Genomic DNA, 22,700 nt, shown 5'->3' on the forward strand with positions numbered 1-22,700 from the left:
CCGAAACCTAACGGGGTGCAGAGCGACCCCCATAAGGAACCCACAGGGACCCCGTAAGGAACCCACAAGGACCCCATAAGGACCCCAAAGGGACCCCAGAGGGAACCCAGAGGGACCACAGAGGGACCCCGTAAGGACCCCATAAGGAACCCACAGGGACCCCATAGGGACCCCGTAAGGAACCCAGGGGGACCCCAGAGGGAACCCATAGGGACCCCATAAGGACCCCGTAAGGAACCCAGAGGGACCCCATAAGGAACCCAGAGGGACCACAGAGGGAACCCATAGGGACCCCATAAGGACCCCGTAAGGAACCCAGAGGGACCCCATAAGGAACCCAGAGGGACCCCATAAGGACCCCACAGGGACCCCATAAGGAACCCAAAGGGACCCATAGGGACCCCGTAAGGAACCCACAGGGACCCCATAAGGACCCCGTAGGGACCCCATAAGGACCCCACAGGGACCCCATAGGGACCCCATAAGGACCCCACAGGGACCCTACAGGGACCCACAGGACCCCATAGGGACACACACAAACCCCATAGAGGCCCACCAACACCCACTGTCCTCCAGCCCCCCCGACCCCATAGACCCCCCCAATTCCCCCCCGACCCCATAAACCGCCCCCGACCCCACAGCCCCCCAATCCCCCCCCTGCCCCATAGACTCCCCCAACCCCACAGCCCCCTCTGACCCCAAAGACGCCCCCAATTCTCCCCTGACCCCACAGCCCCGCAACCCCACAGACCCCACAGACCTCCCTGACCCCATAAATCCCCCCTAACCCCACAGCCCCCCAACCCCACAGCCCCCCCCCGACCCTACAGACCCCCCCTGACCCCACAGACCCCTCCTGACCCCACAGACCCCCCTGACCCCACAGCCCCCCCCAACCCTACAGACCCCCCTGACCCCACAGCCCCCCAACCCCACAGCCCCCCCCGACCCTATAGCCCCCCCTGACCCTACAGACCCCCCCTGACCCCATAGACACCCCCGACCCCACAGCCCCCCAATCCTCCCCCTGCCCCATAGACTCCCCCAACCCCACAGCCCCCTCTGACCCCAAAGACGCCCCCAATTCTCCCCTGACCCCACAGCCCCGCAACCCCACAGACCCCACAGACCTCCCTGACCCCATAAATCCCCCCTGACCCCACAGCCCCCCAACCCCACAGCCCCCCCCCGACCCTACAGACCCCCCCTGACCCCACAGACCCCTCCTGACCCCACAGCCCCCCAACCCCCACAGCCCCCCCCGACCCTAAAGACCCCCCGACCCCACAGCCCCCCAACCCCACAGCCCCCCCCGACCCTACAGACCCTCCCTGACCCCATTAATCCCCCCTGACCCCACAGACCCCCCCTGACCCCACAACCACCCCCCAACCCCACAGACCCCCCTGACCCCATTAATCCCTCCTGACCCCACAGACCCCGCCTGACCCCACAGACCCCCCCCGACCCCATAGACCCCGACCATCCCCAAACCCACAGACCCCCCCCGACCCCATAAACCCACCCCATAGCACAGCCCCCCAATCCCCCCCCGCCCCATAAATCCCCCCTGACCCCATAGACCCCCCCGAACCCACAACCCCCCCCGACCCTACAGACCCCCCTGACCCCACAGCCCTCCCCCGAACCTACAGACCCCCCCGACCCCACTACGCCCCCTGACCCTACAGACCCCTCCTGACCCCACAGCCCCCCAACCCCACAGACCCCCCCTGACCCTACAGACCCCCCCCGACCCTACAGACCCCCCCCGACCCCATAGACCCCCCCGACCCTACAGACCCTCCCTGACCCCATTAATCCCCCCTGACCCCACAGACCCCCCCGACCCCACAGCCCCCCAACCCCACAGACCCCCCTGACCCCATAGACCCCCCCGACCCTACAGACCCCCCCCGACCCCATAGACCCCCCCGACCCTACAGACCCTCCCTGACCCCATAGACCCCCCCGACCCCACAGCCCCCCCTGACCCCACAGCCCCCCAACCCCACAGACCCCCCCCGACCCCACAGCCCCCCCCGACCCTACAGACCCTCCCTGACCCCATTAATCCCCCCCGACCCCACAGCCCCCCAACCCCACAGCCCCCCCCGACCCTACAGACCCCCCCCGACCCCATAGACCCCCCCTGACCCCATAGACTCCCCCGACCCCACAGACCCCCAACCCCAGAGACCCCCCCCGACCCTACAGACCCCTCCTGACCCCATTAATCCCCCCTGACCCCACAGACCCCCCCAATTCCCCCCTAACCCCACAGCCCCCCAACCCCACAGCCCTCCAACCCCACAGCCCCCCCCGACCCCACAGACCCCCCCGACCCTACAGACCCCCCCTGACCCCATAGACCCCCCCGACCCTACAGACCCTCCCTGACCCCATTAATCCCCCCTGACCCCACAGCCCCCCAACCCCACAGCCCCCCCTGACCCCATAGACCCCCCCGACCCCACAGCCCCCCCTGACCCCACAGCCCCCCAACCCCACAGACCCCCCCCGACCCCACAGCCCCCCCCGACCCTACAGACCCTCCCTGACCCCATTAATCCCCCCCGACCCCACAGCCCCCCAACCCCACAGCCCCCCCCGACCCTACAGACCCCCCTGACCCCATAGACCCCCCCCGCCCCTACAGACCCCCCCTGACACGACAGTCCCCCCCCGACCCTACAGACCCCCCCTGACCCCATAGACCGCCCCGACCCTACAGACCCCACCTGACCCCATAGATCCCCTCAACCCCACAGCCCCCCCCCGACCCTACAGACCCCCCCTGACCCCATACACCCCCCCGACCCCATAGACCCCCCCCAACCCCACAGCCCCCCAACCCCACAGACCCCCCCTGACCCTACAGAACCCCCAACCCCACAGCCCCCCCCCGACCCCACAGACCCCTCCTGACCCCACAGACCCCCCCTGACCCCACAGACCCCCCGTGACCCCACAGACTCCCCCGACCCCACAGACCCCCCCGGCCCCACAGACTCCCCCAACCCCACAGCCCCCCGACCCTACAGCCCCCCCCTGACCCCATAGACCCCCCCCAACCCCACAGCCCTCCAACCCCACAGCCCCCCCCGACCCCACAGACCCCCCCTGACCCCACAGCCCCCCCCGACCCTACAGACCCCCCCCGACCCCATAGACCCCCCCTGACCCCATAGACCCCCCCGACCCTACAGACCCTCCCTGACCCCATTAATCCCCCCTGACCCCACAGACCCCCAACCCCACAGCCCCCCCTGACCCCATAGACCCCCCCGCCCCTACAGCCCCCCCCTGACCCCATAGACCCTCCCGGCCATACAGACCCCCCCTGACCCCACAGCCCCCCAACCCCACAGCCCCCCCCGACCCTACAGACCCCCCCCGACCCCATAGACCCCCCCTGACCCCATAGACTCCCCCGACCCCACAGACCCCCAACCCCAGAGACCCCCCCCGACCCTACAGACCCCTCCTGACCCCATTAATCCCCCCTGACCCCACAGACCCCCAACCCCACAGCCCCCCCTGACCCCATAGAACCCCCCTGGCCCTACAGACCCCCCCCGACCCCATAGACCCCCCCTGACCCCACAGACCCCCCCCGACCCTACAGACCCCCCCTGACCCCATAGACCCCCCCAACCCTACAGACCCTCCCTGACCCCATAGACCCCCCCTGACCCTACAGACCCCCCCTGACCCCATAGACCCCCCCGGCCCTACAGACCCCTTCTGACCCCATACACCCCCCCGACCCCATAGAGCCCCCCCAACCCCACAGCCCCCCAACCCCACAGCCCCCCCTGACCCCATAGACCCCCCCCGACCCTACAGACCCCTCCTGACCCCATTAATCCCCCCTGACCCCACAGACCCCCCCAATTCCCCCCTAACCCCACAGCCCCCCAACCCCACAGACCCCCCCGCCCCTACAGCCCCCCCCTGACCCCATAGACCCCCCCCAACTCCACAGCCCCCCAACCCCACAGCCCCCCCCTGACCCCATAGACCCCCCCCGACCCTACAGACCCCCCCTGACCCCATAGACCCCCCCGGCCCTACAGACCGTGACCCCGTTGGCGTCCAGCACCAATCTCTCGGCCTGCGCCTTGCTGAGGGAATAGGGCTGCGTGTGCCTTGTAGGGTACGGGGTCTCCTCGTCCCCCCTGTAGGGTGCGGAGACCCCAAAATCAATGGGGTCACCAACGACGGGGGTCCCAAATCAATGGGGTCACCAACAATGGGGTCACAAATCAATGGGGTCACAAACAATGGGGTCACAAAATCAATGGGGTCACAAACAATGGGGTCCCCAATGATGAGAGACCCAAATCAATGGGGTCACAAATAATGGGGTTCCCAAATATTGGGGTCCCAAATCAATGGGGTCACAAACAATGGGGTCACCAATGATGAGAGACCCAAATCAATGGGGTCACAAACAATGGGGTCCCCAATGATGAGAGACCCAAATCAATGGGGTCACAAATAATGGGGTCCCAAAATCAATGGGGTCACAATCAATGGGGTCCCCAATTATAGGGGTCCCAAATCAATGGGGTCCCAAATCAATGGGGTCACAAACAATGGGGTCCCCAATGATGGGGGTCCCAAATCAATGGGGTCCCAAATCAATGGGGTCCCCAATGATGAGAGACCCAAATCAATGGGGTCACAAACAATAGGGTCCCCAATTATAGGGGTCCTAAATCAATGGGGTCCCCAATGATGAGAGACCCAAATCAATGGGGTCACAAACAATGGGGTCCCAAAATCAATGGGGTCACAATCAATGGGGTCCCCAATTATAGGGGTCCCAAATCAATGGGGTCCCAAATCAATGGGGTCACAAACAATGGGGTCCCCAATGATGGGGGTCCCAAATCAATGGGGTCCCAAATCAATGGGGTCCCCAATGATGAGAGACCCAAATCAATGGGGTCACAAACAATGGGGTCCCCAATTATAGGGGTCCTAAATCAATGGGGTCACAAACAATGGGGTCACAAAATCAAATGGGGTCACAAACAATGGGGTCCCCAATTCAGTGGGGTCCCAAAATCAATGGGGTCACAAATATTGGGGTCCCAAATCAATGGGGTCACAATCAATGGGGTCACAAATCAATGGGGTCACAAACAATGGGGTCCCCAAATATTGGGGTTTCCAAATCAATGGGGTTCCAATCAATGGGGTCACAAATATTGGGGTCCCAAATCAATGGGGTCACAAAAAATGGGGTTCCCAAATCAATGGGGTCACAATCAATGGGGTCCCCAATTATAGGGGTCCCAAATCAATGGGGTCACCAACAATGGGGTCACAAATCAATGGGGTCACCAACAATGGGGTCCCCAATGATGAGAGACCCAAATCAATGGGGTCACAAATAATGGGGTCCCAAATATTGGGGTCCCAAATCAATGGGGTCACAAACAATGGGGTCACCAACAATGGGGTCACAAACAATGGGGTCCCCAATGATGAGAGACCCAAATCAATGGGGTCACAAATAATGGGGTCCCAAAATCAATGGGGTCACAATCAATGGGGTCCCCAATTATAGGGGTCCCAAATCAATGGGGTCCCAAATCAATGGGGTCACAAACAATGGGGTCCCCAATGATGGGGGTCCCAAATCAATGGGGTCCCAAATCAATGGGGTCCCCAATGATGAGAGACCCAAATCAATGGGGTCACAAACAATGGGGTCCCCAATTATAGGGGTCCTAAATCAATGGGGTCACAAACAATGGGGTCCCCAATTATAGGGGTCCCAAATCAATGGGGTCACCAACAATGGGGTCACAAATCAATGGGGTCACCAACAATGGGGTCCCCAATGATGAGAGACCCAAATCAATGGGGTCACAAATAATGGGGTCACAAAATCAATGGGGTCCCAAACAATGGGGTCCCCAATTCAGTGGGGTCCCAAATCAATGGGGTCCAATTATTGGGGTTCACAAACAATGGGGTCCCCAACAATGGGGTCCCCAATGATGAGAGACCCAAATCAATGGGGTCACAAATAATGGGGTCACAAAATCAATGGGGTCACAAACAATGGGGTCCCCAATTCAGTGGGGTCCCAAAATCAATGGGGTCACAAATATTGGGGTCCCAAATCAATGGGGTCGCAAACAATGGGGATCCCAATTATGGGGTCACAATCAATGGGGTTCCCAATTATGGGGTTACAAATCAATGGGGTCACAATCAATGGGGTCCCAAATCAATGGGGTCACAAACAACGGGGTCCCCAATTCAGTGGGGTCCCAAATCAATGGGATCCCAAATCAATGGGGTCCCAAATAATGGGGTCACAATCAATGGGGTTGCAAACAATGGGGTCCCCAATTCAGTGGGGTCCCAAATCAATGGGGTCCCAATCAATGGGGTCACAAACAATGGGGTCCCCAAATATTGGGGTCCCAACTCAATGGGGTTCCAATCAATGGGGTTTCCAAATCAATGGGGTCACAAATCAATGGGGTCCCCAATTATGAGGGTCCCAAATCATTGGGGTCCCAAATCAATGGGGTCACAAACAATGGGATTCCCAAATCAATGGGGTTACAAATCAATGGGGTCCCCAATTATGAGGGTCCCAAATCATTGGGGTCCCAAATCAATGGGGTCACAATCAATGGGGTCACAAACAATGGGATTCCCAAATCAATGGGGTCACAAATCAATGGGGTCCCCAAATATTGGGGTCGAAAATCAATGGGGTCCCAAATCAATGGGGTCACAAACAATGGGGTCCCCAAATAATGGGGTCCCAAACCCATGGGGTCCCCAATCCGGGGGTCCCACATCCATGGGGTCCCCAATTCGGGGGTCCCCAATTTGGGGGTCTCAAACCCATAGGGTTCCCCAATAGGGGGTCCCCAATTTGGGGGTCCCACATCCATGGGGTCCCCAATCTGGGGGTCCCCAATTTGGGGGTCCCAAACCCATGAGGTTCCCCAGTATGGGGGTCCCCAATTTGGGGGTCCCACATCCATGGGGTCCCCAATTTGGGGGTCTCAAACCCATAGGGTTCCCCAATAGGGGGTCCCCAATTTGGGGGTCCCAAACCCATGAGGTTCCCCAGTATGGGGGTCCCCAATTTGGGGGTCCCACATCCATGGGGTCCCCAATTTGGGGGTCTCAAACCCATAGGGTTCCCCAATAGGGGGTCCCCAATTTGGGGGTCCCACATCCATGGGGTCCCCAATCTGGGGGTCCCCAATTTGGGGGTCCCAAACCCATGAGGTTCCCCAGTATGGGGGTCCCCAATTTGGGGGTCCCACATCCATGGGGTCCCCAATTTGGGGGTCTCAAACCCATAGGGTTCCCCAATAGGGGGTCCCCAATTTGGGGGTCCCAAACCCATGAGGTTCCCCAGTATGGGGGTCCCCAATTTGGGGGTCCCACATCCATGGGGTCCCCAATTTGGGGGTCTCAAACCCATAGGGTTCCCCAATAGGGGGTCCCCAATTTGGGGGTCCCACATCCATGGGGTCCCCAATCTGGGGGTCCCCAATTTGGGGGTCCCAAACCCATGAGGTTCCCCAGTATGGGGGTCCCCAATTTGGGGGTCCCACATCCATGGGGTCCCCAATTTGGGGGTCTCAATCCCATGAGGTTCCCCAATAGGGGGCCTCCAATCCGGGGTCCCCATTATGGGATCTCCACCAATGGGGTCCCCCAATCCGGGGTCCCCAATTCGGGGGTCCCACACCCATGGGGTCCCCAATTTGTGGGTCCCCAATATGGGGGTCCCACATCCATGGGGTCCCCAGTAGGGGGTCCCCAATTTGGGGGTCACACATCCATAGGTTTCCCCAATAGGGGGTCCCCAATCTGGGGTCCCCAATTCGGGGGTCCCACATTCATAGGGTCCCCAATCTGGGGGTCTCAAACCCATGAGGTTCCCCAATAGGGGGCCCCCAATCCGGGGTCCCCAATTTGGGGGTCCCACACCCACGGGGTCCCCAGTATGGGGGTCCCCAATTTGGGGGTCCCACATCCATGGAGTCCCCAATTTGGGGGTCCCACACCCACGGGGTCCCCAGTATGGGGGTCCCCAATTTGGGGGTCCCACATCCATGGGGTCCCCAATTTGGGGGTCTCAATCCCATGAGGTTCCCCAATAGGGGGCCCCCAATCCGGGGTCCCCATTATGGGATCTCCACCAATGGGGTCCCCCAATGCGGGGTCCCCAATTTGGGGGTCCCACATCCATGGGGTCCCCAATTTGGGGGTCCCCAATCTGGGGGTCCCACATCCATGGGGTCCCCAGTAGGGGGTCCCCAATTTGGGGGTCACACATCCATAGGTTTCCCCAATAGGGGGTCCCCAATCTGGGGTCCACAATTCGGGGGTCCTACATTCATAGGGTCCCCAATCTGGGGGTCTCAAACCCATGAGGTTCCCCAAATAGGGGGCCCCCAATCCGGGGTCCCCAATTTGGGGGTCCCACACCCACGGCGTCCCCAGTATGGGGGTCCCCAATTTGGGGGTCCCACATTCATAGGGTCCCCAATCTGGGGGTCCCAAACCCATAGTGTTCCCCAATAGGGGGCCCCCAATCCGGGGTCCCCATTATGGGATCTCCACCAATGGGGTCCCCCAATCCGGGGTCCCCAATTCGGGGGTCCCACACCCACGGGGTCCCCGATAGGGGGTACCTGACGAAGGGGTCTCCCCTGTCGTTGGGCCCGACCACCTCCATGGAGGAGGTGAACACGAAGCACCGCACGCCGGCGGCGCGGCAGCCCCGGAGCAGCGCCTTCGTGCCTGCAATGCAACCGCCGGCCGCTGGGGGGCGCTGAGCGACCCCAAAAAAACCCACCCCAAAAATCCACCCCGAAACCTCACCCCAAAACCTCACCCCAAAACCTCAACACCCACAGCCGCCCCAGATCCCCCCCCCACGTCCCCCCCAGACCCCCATAACCCCCCCAGATCCCCAGATCCCCCACATATCCGCCCCAGACCCCCATATCCCCCCATATCTCCCCGCCAGACCCACATATCCCCCCATATCCCCCCCAAAACCCCCAGATCTCCGCAATATCTCCCCATATCTCCCCCATATCCCCCCATATTTTCCCATATCCCCCCCATATCCCCCCATTTCCCCCCATCTCCCCCCACTTTCCCCCCCCAGACCCCCATATCCCTCCATATCTCCCCCATATCCCCCCTCTCTCCCCCCCAGACCCCCATATCCCCCCATATCTCCCCCATATCCCCCCATATCCCCCCCCAGACCCCCATATCTCCCCATATCCCCCCCATATCTCCCCCATATCCCCCCATATTCCCCCCCAGACCCCCATACCCCCCCATATCCCCCCCAGACCCCCATATCTCCCCCATATCCCCCCATATCCCCCCTCTCTCCCCCCCCAGACCCCCATATCTCCCCCATATCCCCCCATATCCCCCCCCCCGGCCCCCACCCTTCACGTTGACCCTGGTGATGCTCTGCGGGTCATAGCCCCCCCCAGACCCCCATATCTCCCCATATCCCCCCGTATCTTCCCCATATCCCCCCATATCCCCCCCAGACCCCCATATCTCCCCATATCCCCCCATATCTCCCCCATATCCCCCCATATCCCCCCCCAGACCCCCATATCTCCCCCATATCCCCCCCCTGACCCCCATCTCCCCCCATATCTCCCCATATCTCCCCATATCTCCCCCATATCCCCCCCCACACCCCCATATCCCCCCATATCTCCCCCATATCCCCTCCCAGACCCCCATATCCCCCCATATCTCCCCCATATCCCCCCCCAGACCCCCATATCCCCCCATATCTCCCCCATATCCCCCCATATCTCCCCATATTCCCCCCCCGGACCCCCATATCTCCCCCATATCTCCCCCATATCCCCCCATATCTCCCCCATATCCCCCCTCTCTCCCCCCCAGACCCCCATATCCCCCCATATCCCCCCATATCCCCCCACCTCCCCCCATATCCCCCCCCCGGCTCCCACCCTGCACGTTGACCCTGGCGATGCTCTGCGGCTCGCTGTTTCCCCACACGTCCACCAGGGCCGCCGTGTGCAGCACCACGTCCGCCCCGTCCAGCGCCCGCCTCACCGCGACCGTGTCGCCGACATCGCCGATAATCGCGCGGACACGGGGGTCTGGGGGGGGGGGGGGAAATAGGGGGGGAGGTGAGGGGATTTAGGGGGTTATGGGGGGATATGGGGGTCTGGGGTGGGATATGGGGGGATATGGGGGGATATGGGGGATATGGGGGGATATGGGGGATATGGGGGGGAAAAGAGGGGGGATATGGGGGAGATATGGGGGGATATGGGGGAGATATGGGGGGAGATGGGGGTCTGGGGGGGGATATGGGGGGATATGGGGGAGATATGGGGGTTATGGGGGTCTGGGGGGGGATATGAGGAGGTATGGGGGTCTGGGGGGGGAATATAGGGAGATATGGGGGGATATGGGGGGATATGTGGGGATATGGGGGATATGGGGGGGAAAGAGGGGGGATATGGGGGGATATGGGGGAGATATGGGGGGAGATGGGGGTCTGGGGGGGGATATGGGGGGATATGGGGGCATATTGGGGGATATGGGGGGATATGGGGGAGATATGGGGGTCTGGGGGGGGATATGGGGGGATATGGGGGGATATGGGGGGATATGGGGGGATATGGGGGAGATATGGGGAGATATGGGAGGATATGGGGGTCTGGGGGGGGAAAGAGGGGGGAGATGGGGGAGATATGGGGGTCTGGGGGGGATATGGGGGGATATTGGGGGAGATATGGGGGGATATGGGGGTCTGGGGGGGAAAGTGGGGGGATATGGGGGGATATGGGGGCATATTGGAGGATATGGGGGAGATATGGGGCTCTGGGGGGGGATATGGGGGGATATGGGGAGATATGGGAGGATATGGGGGTCTGGGGGAGGAAAGTGGGGGGATATGGGGGGATATGGGGGAGATATGGGGAGATATGGGGGTCTGGGGGAGGGGAAAGAGGGGGTAGATGGGGGGGGCTGGGGGGTATGGGGGGTCTGGGGGTCTGGGGGGGGATATGGGGGGATATGGGGGTCTGGGGGGGGAGATATGGGGGTCTGGGGGAGATATGGGGGGATATGGGGGATTTAGGGGGTATGGGGGGATATGGGGGTCTGGGGGGGGGATATGGGGGGGATATGGGGGGATTTAGGGGGGAAAGAAGGGGGATATGGGGTGGGGGGGCGGTCCCAAGAGTGGGGGTGCAGAATATGGGGTGGGGGTCCCGTAATGGGGTCCCCAAATGTGGGGGTCCGAAGTGATGGGGATCCCAAAGGTTGGAGGAACAAAATATTGGGGGGCAAAAGTTGGGGGTCCCAAAAGTTGGGGGTCCTAAAGGTTGGGGGTCCTAAAAGTTGGGGGTCCCAAAAGTTGGGGGTCCCAAAGAATGGGGTCCCTAAAATTGGGGGGGGGTCCCAAAATTTGGGGTCCTTAAAGGGACAGCGCAGAACTTTGGGGTCTTAAAGCTGAGCGCTCTTAAAGGGACAGAGCACAATTTGGGTGGCCCCAATGTTGGGGTTCTTAAAGGGACAGAGCACAATTTTGGGGGTCCCTCAACTTTGGGGTCCCTTAGGATCTATGGGGCGGGTGTGGGGCTGCCCCACAAGTGTGGGGTGCCCAAATCTGGGGGTCCTTAAAGGCACAGCGAAGCATTTTGAGGTCCTTAAAGGGACAGCACAACAATTTAGATCTCTCCTAATTGGGATTCTTAAAGAGACAGAGCACAATTTTGGGGGTCCTTCAGCTTTGGGGTCCCATAGGATCTATGGGGCGGGTGTGGGGCTGCCCCACAAGTGTGGGGTGCCCAAATCTGGGGGTCCTTAAAGGCACAGCGAAGCATTTTGAGGTCCTTAAAGGGACAGCGCAACAATTTAGGTCTCTCCTAATTGGGATTCTTAAAGAGACAGAGCACAATTTTGGGGTCGGCCGAAATTTGGGGACCCATAGAATCTATGGGGCGGATGTGGGGCTGCCCCACAAGTGTGGGGTCCCCAAATTTGGGGGTCCTTAAAGGGACAGTGAAGCATTTTGAGGTCCTTAAAGGGACAGCGCAACAATTTAGGTCTCTCCTAATTGGGATTCTTAAAGGGACAGAGCACAATTTTGGGGGTCCTTCAACTTTGGAGTCCCATAGGATCTATGGGGCGGATGTGGGGCCGCCCCACAAGTGTGGGGTGCCCAAACCTGGGGGTCCTTAAAGACACAGCGAAGCACTGTGAGGTCCTTAAAGGGACAGCGCAACAATTTATGTCTCTCATAATTGGGATTCTTAAAGGGGCAGAGCACAATTTCGGGGTCGACCGAAATTTGGGGACCCATAGAATCTATGGGGCGGATGTGGGGCTGCCCCACAAGTGTGGGGTGCCCAAATCTGGGGGTCCTTAAAGGCACAGTGAAGCGTTTTGAGGTCCTTAAAGGGACAGCGCAACAATTTAGGTCTCTCCTATTTGGGATTCTTAAAGGGACAGAGCACAATTTCGGGGCTGACCGAAATTCGGGGACCCATAGAATCTATGGGGCGGATGTGGGGCTGCCCCACAAGTGTGGGGTGCCCAAATCTGGGGGTCCTTAAAGGGACAGTGAAGCGTTTTGAGGTTCTTAAAGGGACAGCGCAACAATTTGAGTCCGTCCAATTTAGGACTCTTAAAGGGGCAGAGCACAATTTTGGGGTCGACCGAAATTTGGGGACCCATAGAATCTATGGGGCCGCCCCACAAGTGTGGGGTGCCCAAATTTGGGGGTCCTTAAAGCCACATCTGAACCATTTTGAGGCCCCCGGTGCGGCGATCCTTAAAGAGACAGCGCAACGATTTCGGGGATCCCCCGACTCGGAAGCCCCGTAGGGTTCGTAGGGGCGGTTGTGGGGCCGCCCCACACTTATGGGGCGCTCACCGTCGGGCAGCTCGGGGTCGAGGTGGAGGTCGAAGACGCGCAGCTCCCGCAGTTCGGGTTCCTCCTCCAGCAGGAGCCGCACGAGGTGCCGGCCCAGGAAACCGCAGCCGCCCGTCACAACGAAAACCAAACCGGGGATGGGGGGCGGAGGCTGTGGGGCGGGGATGTGTGGGGCGCCGATGTGGGGCGGGGATGTGTGGGGTGGGATGTGGGGCGGGGATGTGGGGTGGGGATGTGTGGGGTGGGGATGTGGGGCGGGGATGTGTGGGGTGGGGATGCGTGGGGCGGGGATGTGTGGGGCGGGGATGTGGGGCGGGGATGTGTGGGGTGGGGATGTGGGGTGGGGATGTGTGGGGTGGGATGTGGGGCGGGGATGTGGGGTGGGGATGTGTGGGGTGGGGATGTGGGGCGGGGATGTGTGGGGTGGGGATGCGTGGGGCGGGGATGTGTGGGGCGCCGATGTGGGGCGGGGATGCGTGGGGTGGGGATGTGTGGGGTGGGGATGTGGGGCTGGGATGTGTGGGGTGGGGATGTGGGGCTGGGATGTGGGGCTGGGATGTGGGGTGCTGATGTGGGGCGGTGATGTGTGGGATGGGGATGTGTGGGGCAGGGATGTGGGGCTGGGATGTGTGGGATGGGGATGTGTGGGGCGGGAATGTGGGGCTGGGATGTGGGGCGGGGATGTGGGGCTGGGATGTGGGGTGGGGATGTGGGGCACCGATGTGGGGCGGGGATGTGTGGGGTGGGGATGTGGGGATGTGGGGGACGGATATGGGATGTGGGGCTGGGATATGGGGCGGGGATGTGTAGGGCGCCGATGTGGGGCGGGGATGTGTGGGGTGGGGATGCGTGGGGTGGGGATGTGTGGGGTGGGATGTGGGGCGGGGATGTGGGGTGGGGATGTGGGGTGGGGATGTGTGGGGTGGGATGTGGGGTGGGGATGTGGAGCGGGGGTGTGTGGGGTGGGGATGTGGGGTGGGGATGTGTGGGGTGGGATGTGGGGCGGGGATGTGTGGGGTGGGGATGTGGGGCTGGGATATGGGGCGGGGATGTGGGGCGGGGATGTGTGGGGTGGGGATGTGGGGTGGGGATGTGTGGGGTGGGATGTGGGGCGGGGATGTGGGGCGGGGATGTGGGGCTGGGATATGGGGCGGGGATGTGGGGCGGGGATGTGTGGGGTGGGGATGTGGGGCTGGGATGTGGGGTGGGGATGCGTGGGGTGGGGATGTGTGGGGTGGGGATGAGGGGATGTGGGAGACGGATATGGGATGTGGGGCTGGGATGTGGGGCGGGGATGTGTGGGGTGGGGATGTGGGGTGGGGATGTGGGGCTGGGATGTGTGGGGCGGGGATGTGTGGGGTGGGGATGTGGGGCTGGGATGTGGGGTGCTGATGTGGGGCGGTGATGTGTGGGATGGGGATGTGTGGGGCAGGGATGTGGGGCTGGGATGTGTGGGATGGGGATGTGTGGGGCGGGAATGTGGGGCTGGGATGTGGGGCGGGGATGTGGGGTGGGGATTTGGGGCGGGGATGCGGGGCACCGATATGGGGCGGGGATGTGTGGGGTGGGGATGTGGGGATGTGGGGGACGGATATGGGATGTGGGGCTGGGATGTGGGGCGGGGATGTGTGGGGTGGGGATGTGGGTGGGGATGTGGGGCTGGGATGTGGGGCGGGGATGTGTGGGGTGGGGATGTGGGTGGGGATGTGGGGCTGGGATGTGGGGCGGGGCATGTGGGGCGCTGATGTGGGGCGCTGATGTGTGGGATGGGGATGTGTGGGGTGGGGATGTGGGGCTGGGATGTGTGGGATGGGGATGTGTGGGGTGGGAATGTGGGGCTGGGATGTGGGGTGGGGATGTGGGGTGGGGATGTGGGGCGCCGATGTGGGGCACCGATGTGGGGCAGGGATGTGTGGGATGGGGATGTGTGGGGCGGGAATGTGGGGCTGGGATGTGGGGCGGGGATGTGGGGCTGGGATGTGGGGTGGGGATGTGTGGGGTGGGGATGTGGGGCGGGGATGTGGGGTGGGAATGTGGGGCGGGGATGTGGGGCGGGGATGTGTGGGGTGGGGATGTGTGGGGTGGGAATGAGGGGCGGGGATGTGGGATAGGGATGTGGGTGGGGGATCTATGGGGCACGGATGCGGGGTGGGGATGTGGGGTGGGGATGTGTGGGGTGGGGATGTGGGGATGTGGGGCACGGATATGGGGCGGGGATGTGGGGCGGGGATGTGTGGGGTGGGGATGTGAGGCGGGGATGTGGGGATGTGGGGCACGGATATGGGGCGGGGATGTGGGGCGGGGATGTGTGGGGTGGGGATGTGAGGCGGGGATGTGGGGCTGGGATGTGGGGCGGGGATGTGGGGCGCCGATGTGGGGCGCCGATGTGGGGCTGGGATGTGTGGGGCAGGGATGTGGGGCTGGGATGTGTGGGGTGGGGATGTGTGGGGTGGGGATGTGGGGCAGAGGGAAAACTAGGAGGACTTGGGGTCTGGGACCCATAGAAACCCCATAGAAACCCCATAGAAAGCCCACAGCGCCCCGTTCTGTGGGTCCCAGCCCCATAGGATCCCATTTCTGACCCCCAGAACCCATCGTGTGGCTCCGGGACCCATAACTCCCATATAGGGCCCAGTTCTAGGGGGCCAGGACCCCAAAGAACCCCATAGGGCCCCATAGGATCCCATAGGATCCCATAGGACCCCACAGAGCCCCCTTAGGACCCCATAAAAACCCATAGGACCCCATAGGATCCTATAAGATGCCATGGGATCCCACAGAGCCCCCATAGGACCCCATAAAACCCCATAGGACCCCATAGGATCCCACAGAGCTCCCATAGGACCCCATAAAACCCCATAGGATCCTATAAGATGCCATAGATTCCCACAGAGCCCCCATAAAACCCCATAGGACCCCATAGGATCCCACAGAGCCCCCATAGGACCCCATAAAACCCCATAGGACCCCATAGGACCCCACAGAGCCCCCATAGGACCCCATAAAACCCCATAGGACCCCATAGGACCCCACAGAGCCCCCATAGGACCCCATAAAACCCCATAGGACCCCATAGGACCCCACAGAGCCCCCATAGGACCCCATAAAACCCCATAGGACCCCATAGGACCCCACAGGACCCCACAGGATCCCATAGGATCCCACAGAGCCCCATAGGACCCCACAGAGCTCCCATAGGATCCCATAGGACCCCGTAGGACCCCATAAAACCCCATAGGACCCCATAGGATCCCATAGGATCCCACAGAGCTCCCATAGGACCCCATAAAACCCCATAGGATCCTATAGGATCCCATAGGACTCCACAGAGCCCCCATAAGACCCCATAGGACCCCATAAAACCCCATAGGATCCTATAGGACCCCATAGGACACCACGGAGCCCCATAGAACCCCATAGAACCCCACCGGACCCTACAAGACCCCATAAAACCCCATAGGACCCCACAGGATCCCATAGGACCCCACAGAGCTCCCATAGGATCCCATAGGACCCCGTAGGACCCCATAAAACCCCATAGGACCCCATAGGATCCTATAGGATCCCATAGGACCCCACAGAGCCCCCATAGGACCCCATAAAACCCCATAGGCCCCCATAAAACCCCATAGGACCCCATAGGATCCTATAGGATCCCATAGGACCCCACAGAGCCCCCATAGGATCCCATAGGACCCCATAAAACCCCATAGGATCCTATAGGATCCCATAGGACCCCACAGAGCCCCCATAGGATCCCATAGGACCCCATAAAACCCCATAGGATCCTATAGGATCCCATAGGACCCCACAGAGCCCCCATAGGATCCCATAGGACCCCATAAAACCCCATAGGATCCTATAGGATCCCATAGGACCCCACGGAGCCCCATAGAACCCCATAGGACCCCATAGGACCCCACCGGACCCTACAAGACCCCATAGAACCCCATAGGACCCCACAGAGCCCCATAGGATCCCATAGAATCCCACAAGACCCCATAGAACCCCATAGGACCCCACAGAGCCCCATAGGATCCCATAGGATCCCACAAGACCCCATAGAACCCCATAGGACCCCACAGAGCCCCATAGGACTCCATAGGATCCCATAGGACCCCATAAAACCCCATAGGACCCCATAGGACCCCATAGGACCCCACCGAACCCTACAAGACCCCATAGAACCCCATAGGACCCCACAGAGCCCCATAGGACCCCACAGAGCCCCATAGGACCCCATAGAATCCCATAAGACCTCATAGGACCCCATAGGACCCCATAGGATCCCATAGGACCCCATAAAACCGCATAGGACCCCATAGGACCCCATAGGATCCCATAGGACCCCACAGGATCCCACAGGATCCCATAGGATCCCACAGAGCCCCATAGGACCCCACAGAGCTCCCATAGGATCCCATAGGACCCCGTAGGACCCCATAAAACCCCATAGGACCCCATAGGATCCCATAGGATCCCACAGAGCTCCCATAGGACCCCATAAAACCCCATAGGATCCTATAGGATCCCATAGGACTCCACAGAGCCCCCATAAGACCCCATAGGACCCCATAAAACCCCATAGGATCCTATAGGACCCCATAGGACACCACGGAGCCCCATAGAACCCCATAGAACCCCACCGGACCCTACAAGACCCCATAAAACCCCATAGGACCCCACAGGATCCCATAGGACCCCACAGAGCTCCCATAGGATCCCATAGGACCCCGTAGGACCCCATAAAACCCCATAGGACCCCATAGGATCCTATAGGATCCCATAGGACCCCACAGAGCCCCCATAGGACCCCATAAAACCCCATAGGCCCCCATAAAACCCCATAGGACCCCATAGGATCCTATAGGATCCCATAGGACCCCACAGAGCCCCCATAGGATCCCATAGGACCCCATAAAACCCCATAGGATCCTATAGGATCCCATAGGACCCCACAGAGCCCCCATAGGATCCCATAGGACCCCATAAAACCCCATAGGATCCTATAGGATCCCATAGGACCCCACAGAGCCCCCATAGGATCCCATAGGACCCCATAAAACCCCATAGGATCCTATAGGATCCCATAGGACCCCACGGAGCCCCATAGAACCCCATAGGACCCCATAGGACCCCACCGGACCCTACAAGACCCCATAGAACCCCATAGGACCCCACAGAGCCCCATAGGATCCCATAGAATCCCACAAGACCCCATAGAACCCCATAGGACCCCACAGAGCCCCATAGGATCCCATAGGATCCCACAAGACCCCATAGAACCCCATAGGACCCCACAGAGCCCCATAGGACTCCATAGGATCCCATAGGACCCCATAAAACCCCATAGGACCCCATAGGACCCCATAGGACCCCACCGAACCCTACAAGACCCCATAGAACCCCATAGGACCCCACAGAGCCCCATAGGACCCCACAGAGCCCCATAGGACCCCATAGAATCCCATAAGACCTCATAGGACCCCATAGGACCCCATAGGATCCCATAGGACCCCATAAAACCGCATAGGACCCCATAGGACCCCATAGGATCCCATAGGACCCCACAGGATCCCATAGGATCCCATAGGACCCCATAAGACCCCATAGAACCCCATAGGACCCCACAGAGCCCCAAAGGACCCCACAGAATCCCATAAGACCCCATAAAACCCCATAGGACCCCATAGGATCCCATAGGACCCCACAGAGCCCCTACAAGACCCCATAGGACCCCATAGGACCCCACAGAGCCCCATAGGATCCCATAGGACCCCATAGGACCCCACCGAACCCTACAAGACCCCATAGAACCCCATAGGACCCCACAGAGCCCCATAGGATCCCATAGAATCCCACAAGACCCCATAGGACCCCATAGGACCCCACCGAACCCTACAAGACCCCATAGGACCCCATAGGATCCCACAAGACCCCATAGAACCCCATAGGACCCCATAGGATCCCACAAGACCCCATAGGATCCCATAGGACCCCACAGAGCCCCATAGGACCCCATAGGATCCCATAGGACCCCATAAAACCGCATAGGACCCCATAGGACCCCATAGGATCCCATAGGATCCCATAGGACCCCATAGGACCCCATAGAATCCCACAAGACCCCATAGAACCCCATAGGACCCCATAGGACCCCATAGGATCCCATAGAATCCCACAAGACCCCATAGAACCCCATAGGACCCCATAGGACCCCATAGGATCCCATAGGACCCCACAAGACCCCATAGAACCCCATAGGACCCCATAGGACCCCACAGAGCCCCATAGGATCCCATAGGATCCCACAAGACCCCATAGAACCCCATAGGACCCCATAGGACCCCACAGAGCCCCATAGGATCCCACAAGACCCCATAGAACCCCCCAGCCCCCGCCGTACCTCCGGCCCATCATCGGGGCCGTCATCTGGGAACTCGTATAATTCCTCATCGGAATCCTCGTAGTTCTCCTCTTCATTAAGATCCTCATTAAGGACCCCATTAGAATCCCAAGGCCGATCCATGGCTTCTCTCCGATCCTTCCCGGAAAACCCCGCCCCGGAGCTCCGGATGGGTTCAGGGTCGGGGCCGGGGATGGGCGGGGGGTGGGCGGGGAGAGGAATTACGCAAGGCCGGGGATTCGGGGGGCGGAGTAGGCCGCGGTGGAGGGGGGGGGGGGGGGGCAAAATCTGGGTCTGAGGGTGGATGGGAAGATGGGGGGGGTCTGTGGGGTCCTGTGGGGGTCCTATGGGGTCCTATGGGGTCCTATGGGGTCCTGGAGCCACATTATGGGGTCCTATGGGGGTCCTGTGGGGTCCTATGGGGTCCTGGAGCCACATTATGGGGTCTTATGGGGGTTCTGTGGGGTCCTAAGGGGGTCCTATGGGGTCCTATGGGGTCCTATAGGGTTTTATGGGGTCCTATGGGGGCTCTGTGGGATCCTATGGGGTCCTATAGGGTTTTATGGGGTCCTATGGGGGCTCTGTGGGATCCTATGGGGTCCTATAGGGTTTTATGGGGTCCTATGGGGGCTCTGTGGGATCCTATGGGATCCTATGGGGTTTTATGGGGTCCTATGGGGTCCTATAGGGTTTTATGGGGTCCTAAGGGGGCTCTGTGGGATCCTATGGGATCCTATGGGGTTTTATGGGGTCCTATGGGGTCCTATAGGGTTTTATGGGGTCCTAAGGGGGCTCTGTGGGATCCTATGGGATTCTATAGGATCCTATGGGGTCCTATGGGTTTTTATGGGGTCCTATGGGGGCTCTGTGGGATCCTATGGGATCCTATAGGATCCTATGGGGTCCTATGGGGTTTTATGGGGTCCTATGGGGTCCTATGGGGTTTTATGGGGTCCTATGGGGGCTCTGTGGGATCCTATGGGATCCTATAGGATCCTATGGGGTCCTATGGGGTTTTATGGGGGTCCTGTGGGGTCCTATGGGGTCCTGGAGCCACATTATGGGGTCCTGGGGGGGGTCCTGTGGGGTTCTATGGGGGTCCTATGGGGTCTGAGGGATCCTATGGGGGTCCTATGGGGTCCTGGAGTCACATTATGGGGTTTTATGGGGGTCCTGTGGGGTCCTATGGGGTCCTGGAGCCACATTATGGGGTCCTGGGGGGGGTCCTGTGGGGTTCTATGGGGGTCCTATGGGGTCTGAGGGATCCTATGGGGGTCCTATGGGGTCCTGGAGTCACATTATGGGGTTTTATGGGGGTCCTGTGGGGTCCTATGGGGTCCTGGAGCCACATTATGGGGTCCTATGGGGTCTGTGGGGTTTCTATGGGTCCTGGACCCACATAATTGGGGTCCTATGGGGTCCTAGGGGGATCCCACAACGAATCCTATTGGCTGCGGTGAAGGGGAGGGTGGAGCCACGCCCACGGCGCGATGTGAAGCCACGCCCACAGCGAATCCTATTGGTTATGGTGAAGGGGTGGGCGGAGCCACGCCCACGGCGCGATGTGAAGCCACGCCCACAGCGAATCCTATTGGTTATGGTGAAGGGGAGGGTGCAGCCACGCCCACAACGAATCCTATTGGCTGCGGTGAAGGGGAGGGCGGAACCAGATCCAGGGTGTGATGTGAAGCCACGCCCACAACGAATCCTATTGGCTGCGGTGAAGGGGGAGGATGAGGCCACGCCCACCGCGAATCTGATTGGTTGCAAGGCTCTGCAAAGTCCCGCCCATAGCGTGGAAGCCACGCCCATACGGCCATTCCTGCCCACCCGCCTCCACCCCCCCCCCAAAATCTTGGTGCCCCCCCCCCAAATATCGGTGCCCCCCCCCCAACATTCCCCCCATTAAAGGGATCAGAACCTCCCCCCTCCCCCCCTCCAATTCCCTCCAAAATATCGAGGACCCCCCCCCCAAAAATCCACCCCCACAAATATTTGGGACCCCCCCCTCCCTCCCATCCCCCAAATTTCCCCTCTCATAATATTGGGGCACCCTCCCCCCCCCCCCCCCCCAATATATAGGGGAACCCTTCCTCTAAAATTTGGGACCCCCCCCCCCCAGGGAATCCTCCTACCCCCCCCCACTTTCCCCCCCAATGCATCGCCCCCAAAATATTTGGGGCCCCCCCCCAATAATATTGGATCTCCCCACCCCCAAAATATTCAGTTCCCCCCCCCAAACATTGCCCCCATCCCCACATTTTCAGTCCCCCAAAAACTGAGTGCACCCCCCCCCCCAAATTGGGCTCCTCCCCCCCCCCAAATATTGAATCCCCCTCAAACCAGACAGCCCCCAAATCAGCCCCCCCCCATATTATTGATTCTCCCCCCCCCCCAATTACCAAATCCCAATATTTTGGCTGCCCCCCCCCCAAATATCCCCTCTCCTCCCCCCCCCATCAGATCCCCTGCCCCAAATTGTCATTCCCCCCCCTAAACTCTCTGTGCCCCCCTCCCCAAATATTCACCCCTCCCTCCCAACATGGGACCCCCTGCCCCACATTATCGTTTCCCCCCCCCAATACTGAGCTCTGCCCCCCCCCCAAAAGATTCAGCACTTCCCCCCCCCAAATTCAGTGGTTTTCCCCCCCAAATTCGCTGGATTTCCCCCCAAAATTCCTTCCCTCCCCCCCCCAAAAAACAACCCTGCAGCTCTCAAAGCTCCATGGCCACTTTATAAAAACGGGGGGGGCCCGGGGGGGCCCCGTATCAACATATGTACAGGGGCATTTACAGGGGTCTGTACAGGGGGATGTACAGCTATGTACAGCCGGACGCGGACGGCGTTTCTACAAGAAACAGCCAACAACGGGGGGAGGGGGGCCTTCTCCGGGGAAAAGGGGGGGCCACCAACGAGGTGTCATGGCTGCCGACAAGGTGTCATGGCTGCCGAGGTGGTGTCATGGCCGCCGAGGTGGTGCCATGGCTGCCGACAAAGTATCATGGCCGCCGAGGTGGTGTCATGGCTGCCGAGGTGGTGTCATGGCTGCCGAGAAAGTATCATGGCTGCCGAGGTGGTGTCATGGCCGCCGAGGTGGTGTCATGGCTGCCGACGAAGTATCATGGCTGCCAAGGTGGTGTGATGGCCGCCGAGGTGGTGTCATGGCTGCCAACGAGGTGTCATGGCCGTCGAGGAGGTGTCATGGCCGCCGAGGTGGTGCCATGGCTGCCGACAAAGTATCATGGCTGCCGAGGTGGTGTCATGGCTGCCGAGGTGGTGTCATGGCGGCCGACAAAGTATCATGGCCGCCGAGGTGGTGTCATGGCCGCCGAGGT

The 22,700-nt window shown here is 60.7% G+C and overlaps 1 protein-coding gene across 2 annotated transcripts in view; it reads right to left on the bottom strand.

Moving 5' to 3' along the window:
- Positions 1 to 19,571, bottom strand: part of HSD3B7 (hydroxy-delta-5-steroid dehydrogenase, 3 beta- and steroid delta-isomerase 7) — a 30,570-nt gene extending 10,999 nt beyond the window's left edge. For both annotated transcript variants that reach the window (XM_090130360.1, XM_090130361.1), the window contains exons 1-5: positions 19,365 to 19,571; positions 12,959 to 13,109; positions 10,017 to 10,169; positions 8,694 to 8,802; positions 4,082 to 4,181 (exon numbers count right to left, since the gene is read on the bottom strand). In XM_090130360.1, coding sequence (XP_089986486.1) covers positions 4,082 to 4,181; positions 8,694 to 8,802; positions 10,017 to 10,169; positions 12,959 to 13,109; positions 19,365 to 19,487 — 636 coding nt within the window. In that variant the 5' untranslated portion in view covers positions 19,488 to 19,571. The remainder of the gene's footprint in view (positions 1 to 4,081; positions 4,182 to 8,693; positions 8,803 to 10,016; positions 10,170 to 12,958; positions 13,110 to 19,364) is intronic.
- Positions 19,572 to 22,700: the final 3,129 nt, after the last annotated feature.

This window comes from Phasianus colchicus, chromosome 40 (genome assembly GCF_987193195.1).
Source record: "Phasianus colchicus chromosome 40, bPhaCol1.hap1.1, whole genome shotgun sequence".
NCBI classification, from domain to species: Eukaryota; Metazoa; Chordata; class Aves; order Galliformes; family Phasianidae; genus Phasianus; species Phasianus colchicus.